The sequence below is a fragment of the Arachis ipaensis genome, chromosome B07 (assembly GCF_000816755.2).
Source record: "Arachis ipaensis cultivar K30076 chromosome B07, Araip1.1, whole genome shotgun sequence".
NCBI classification, from domain to species: domain Eukaryota; kingdom Viridiplantae; phylum Streptophyta; class Magnoliopsida; order Fabales; family Fabaceae; genus Arachis; species Arachis ipaensis.
The window spans coordinates 23387280-23392207 of record NC_029791.2 but is presented as its reverse complement, the minus strand read 5'-3'; the positions used below and the strand labels follow the sequence as shown (position 1 = coordinate 23392207).

The 4928-nt window shown below is 36.9% G+C and overlaps 1 protein-coding gene across 1 annotated transcript; it reads right to left on the bottom strand.

Moving 5' to 3' along the window:
* Window positions 997-1605, bottom strand: LOC107607025. The gene is made up of 2 exons (XM_016309017.1): window positions 1420-1605; window positions 997-1302 (listed from the first exon to the last, which is right to left on the bottom strand). Exons 1-2 carry the CDS (start codon window positions 1603-1605, stop codon window positions 997-999), a joined length of 492 nt encoding a protein of 163 aa, XP_016164503.1.

Genomic DNA, 4928 nt, shown 5'->3' with positions numbered 1-4928 from the left:
ATCAACAAGTCAGCTCCACCAAAGGTTGCTGGTGCTGTAGCTGCTGCTCCAAGACTTGTGAGGAGGGGTGCATCTAGTGCTAGGGCAAAGATCCCCATTATGAGACCACCATCTACTATTGCACTAGCACATGATCCAATTAGGCTACCATAGGTCAGGTCCAGTGTGGCTGCTGCTCCCACTCCAAAGGCTACCTCAGTAAGGCCCAATGTACCTTTTAGACCACCACAGGTCAGGCCCAATGTGGCTGGAAGGTCCAATATTCATGTGAAGCCCAATACTTCAGCCCAAGTGCATGTGCCAAATTCTAGCTCCAGTGCTCCCTCATTGGTTTCTCACCAAACAATGAGTGCAGCAAGCAAGGGTACCACAAAGAGATTCATGGAATTCATGCCTACACCTGCACCTTTAAAGCTTTCACAAAAACAAAAGAAGAAGCCATGATGAATGTGTTGTATTAGTGTCTTTTGACATTGTAGAACTGATTTAGGAATCCTTTGTTTTGAGTGTTAATGAGCTTTTCAGCTGACTTGTTTAAGTTGTTTTCAGATATATTGAACTAAGTTGTGTTTGACTCTGTTAAGTACTTTTTGTGGTAGATTTTCCTTATGTCATTGCAACATTGTCACTTGATCACAGGTTATGCTTGAATTACAGAGAATGTTTATTTACTTTTTGGGGATTGTTATAAACGTTATGTAACCTGTTATGGTCAATGTGATCAGATATAGTACATTTAAATGTTAATTACCAAGTTTGTACTACAAGTATTCTATTTGGTTTTACTGCACTTTGCAAAACACAACTGACATCAGGTTCTCATCAAATTTATAGTTGAATAATTTGCTACACTCTTAATACACATCAGGTTCCATGAAAACACAATACAAGAGTTGTCATTCCCTATTTCAACCAAATTTGGCACATTCACAGTTATCAAAATACACACTAATCATTCACATTTACTCTTCATCCACTATTTAACATTAGTTCAACTCAGTTCTTAAACAGAGCAAAGAAATTGATGAAGACACCAATTGCAACCCCAATGCACATCATGATTAGAAGAATTTCAATCCTCCTTAATTTCTCCTTCAATTCTTTTGTAAGAACAGGTAGCACCAGGGGATCTATGTCCTCATACTCCACTGATTCGGACAGCTTCCTAGTGCTCTTCTGTTTGAGTTTTCCACCTGAAGATAACCTGGGTTTGTGGTTCCAAGAATATTCCACCTCTTCAACCATGTCTTGCTCTTTCAATTCATCAATCCATTGAAAATATTTGCAATCCTGATTTTTATTCTGTCAAGAACACAAATTGAAAACCCATGAAGAACAAATCAATCATAACGTGCAAAATACATTAAAACAGGAATAACTACAAAGACCCATTAGAGGCCAAAACCTAGTCATGCTTACCTTCCATAGTGGGCACCGAAGGAACCACCTCCCTGGGTTAGCATTCGTCTTCGATCTCAGAGCAACAACAGCAAGAGAACAACGACACATACCGTCATACTGCTTCGAACCAGAGTCTTCGCACCTATCGTTGCCGCCTTCTACCATTGATGCAGACCTTCGCTTCATCATACCTGCTGCATCCATGGTTGAACGGCTATTCAGATGCATCACGTTCTCATTTTGCAATTGGGAATTAGGGTAATTGAATTAGGAAATTTGGGAACGGGTCCAGGTAAGCTTTTCGTTTGCCACACAAGCTTTTCCATTTGCCACATCACACACTTCCGTCAACGGAGAAGGCATCACTTGCCGGACGGGCATTTGGTGCACGTTTTTAAATTATCCAACGATATTTTTGTCGATAATAAAAGTGAAGGGCATTATTGTCAGCGTTTAGTATCTTATTTTATCTAAACATAATTGATAAATAAAATAATATTTTTACATGAAATATTCAAATATAAAATCACTTCTATTTTTGTAAAAAAACTTTTAAAAAATCATTAAAAAAAAGATCTTTTTCGAAAATAATGCTCAAATCAATATTATTTTTTGTTCATAGATCTTTTTATTTTCTGAACGTAAAAAGGTCTTTATCATAGAATTATCCTTAGGAATTTGATCAGTGACATTGGAAGGGAAATGAAGACCAAGAAAGCTTCAACATAATGGTGGATATGCTCTAACTGATTTGGATGACTTTTTTTAGGGACTACTAATTTAAGGAAATAAGCATTATTGTCCTTGAAATTAAATTAGGACAATATTTCCTTTTTTGTTAGGCAATTAGGATAATTTTTGCTTGTGGTAGTAAAACTATCCAAAGTAAGTTAAACTATTGCAGTGACGAAATTTAAATATGCAAGAACTTAAAAATATCAATTTCGAGTGTCTTTTACAGTACCAATATCTAATAGTCCAATGGCCTTTTCGTCAATTTCTTCTTGGTCACCATGAATCTACTGTGAAATTATGAATGGTAACTTGTAACTTGAAGTAATAGAAACTTAGAAAGTACAAGTATGTCTGGATAGCGGCGTTTTGTTATGGACAGTTTAGGATACTAAGAGCAAGATTTAAAAGACAAAAATATAAAAATTAGAATTTTTATATTTTATTTAATAATAACTTAAATATAAAAAATAAATTATAAAAAAATTTAATTTATTATTATTTTTTATACAAAAATTTAAAAAATATAATTACAAAAAATAAATAAGAATAATAAAAAAATTATATCTTTTGTTAATATTTCTATATTTTTTTGGATTTCTATATTNNCTATATTACCGTTAAAAAATTTTAGAGTTAAAATTAAGAAATTTCTTATGTTATAGTTAAAAAATTTAGTGTTATTTTTTTAGATAAATTATGCACATTTCAAAATTCTTCATTCTCCCTTTCTTTTTCATCATCATCATGGTTCTAAAAATCGGACCGAACCGACTAATTGGACTGGTCCAACGGTGAATTGGACGTCTCTGTGGTTCGGTCTAGTCCTTGAAACCGCAAAAAAAAAAAAACTATTTACAAGCGAATTGAATCAAAACCCGACCGGTTTCAAGAAACAGCGTCGTTTTGTAAGCAGGTTCACTCCTTAAGTCTTCAATCTTCATTCTCTGATTCTCCTCAAACGAACTTTTTTGGATTTTTCCCAAAACAAAAAAGAAACCCTAACCAAGTTGGGTTGGTCTAGTGATTAGCTCACTAGTCTGCTTAAACAAGTGTCGAGGGTTCGAACCCCGCCTTGTGCATGCAGCTATCCATTGGCCAGCGGCAAACTCTTAAATGGAGCTCAGTACCGCGGCGGATTAGTCCTTGGCTTACCGGACTGAGGGATACCATGAAAAACCAAAAAAAAAGAAACCCTAGTAGTAGCCTCCCCCACTACCGCAAGGAGTGAGACTTACTGCCGCTGCCCGTCGTGCTCATCCATCTTCGTCCGGTCGTCCGCGCTTCTTCCTCATTCAACAATCGAATCTTCTTCCTTGAGCTCGCCATCAGTCGTTAATCTTCGTCTGCTCAGCCTCTCTTCTGCCGCTGTTCGTCATGCTCATCACCACCGTCTTTGTCTGGGCGTCGAGCTCGAAGTCTCCAACTCATCTCCTCGTTCACCAAGTGCAGCTTCTTCCTCGAGCTCGATGTCCGCGGTCTTCTCTTGGTTTGCTCAACCACGCTTCTGCTGCCTCCGTCATGGTGCTTGTTGCTTGGTTTTCGTCGCGCTTCTGACCTTCCGCTCCGAACGAAGGGCTTTATTTTTTTTCGTTCTTTGTTCTTTGCCTTGGTTTCTTGCATTTAATTGAATTATTGAATGGTTAGTTCACTGCTGTGCTTTTTTTCTTGTTAATCTTTGGAAAAAGCTTGTTAATCATTGTATAAATTGTGCTGAAATCTTGCTAAAATTGTGATCAACTGAAAATCTTGTTAATCATTATTAAATTTATGCTGAAATCTTGCTGCTGAAGCATGAGTTTCTACTTATTCATTATGATCAGCCTTTTGTGAGGGAAGAAATAATGGGTCATCTTTGTTTTTGATGTTTTCCTTTTCAAATTGATTGCTGCTTCAATTTGAGGGGATTGTGAATTTTAGTTTAAGCTGTGATTGAAGGTTCGTTTATTTGTGTGTTCTTTCCTTTCTCAGTGTGTTTGTCAAAGCTTAGTCTTTGATTCTTTGAGCATACACGTATTAAGTTATTATTTTCTGCAATGGTGATTCTTGGGTATTTTTTTGTGGTTTTTGTTTAAGAATTTGGATCCTCTAAATTTTAAATTTTTACTTTAGAGGGTAAAGTGTGATCTTATACCCTTGAATAGTTTCTCTCTCATATATATTCTTGGTCCCATGATGAGCGGATATTTTATACGCTTTTTGGCATCATTTTCATATAGTTTTTAGTATATTTTATTTAGTTTTTATTAAGTTTTTATAGGTTTTAGTGTTAAATTCACATTTTTGAATTTTACTGTGAGTTTTTGTGTTTTTGTGCAATTTCAGGTATTTTCTTGCTGAAATGGAGGAGCTGGAGCAGAAGTATGATTCAGAGACAGAGAAAGCACTACAGATGCTGTCCGGATCTGACCTCCTTGCATTTAGAAGAGCTTTTTTGGAGCTACAGAAGTCCAAATGGAGCGCTCTCAATGGCTATGGAAAGCTGACTTCCAGAGCTTTCCAGAAATATATAATAGCCCATACTTTGCTTCGGATTAGAAGGCCCAAAACTGGCGTCCAACGCCAGCTTCCTGCCCCCTTCTAGGTGTCCAGCGCCCAAAAGAGCAGAGACCAATGTACAAACGCCCAAAGAGGACCCCCTAGCTGGCATTCCATGCCCAGAGACCTCATAGCACGTGGATCTCATCAAAGCTCGGCCCAAATACTCACCAAGTGGACCCCAGATGTGGATTTTAGCACTAAATAGACTATTTTACCCTTACTAGTCATTTATTTAGTATTTAAGGGATTATATT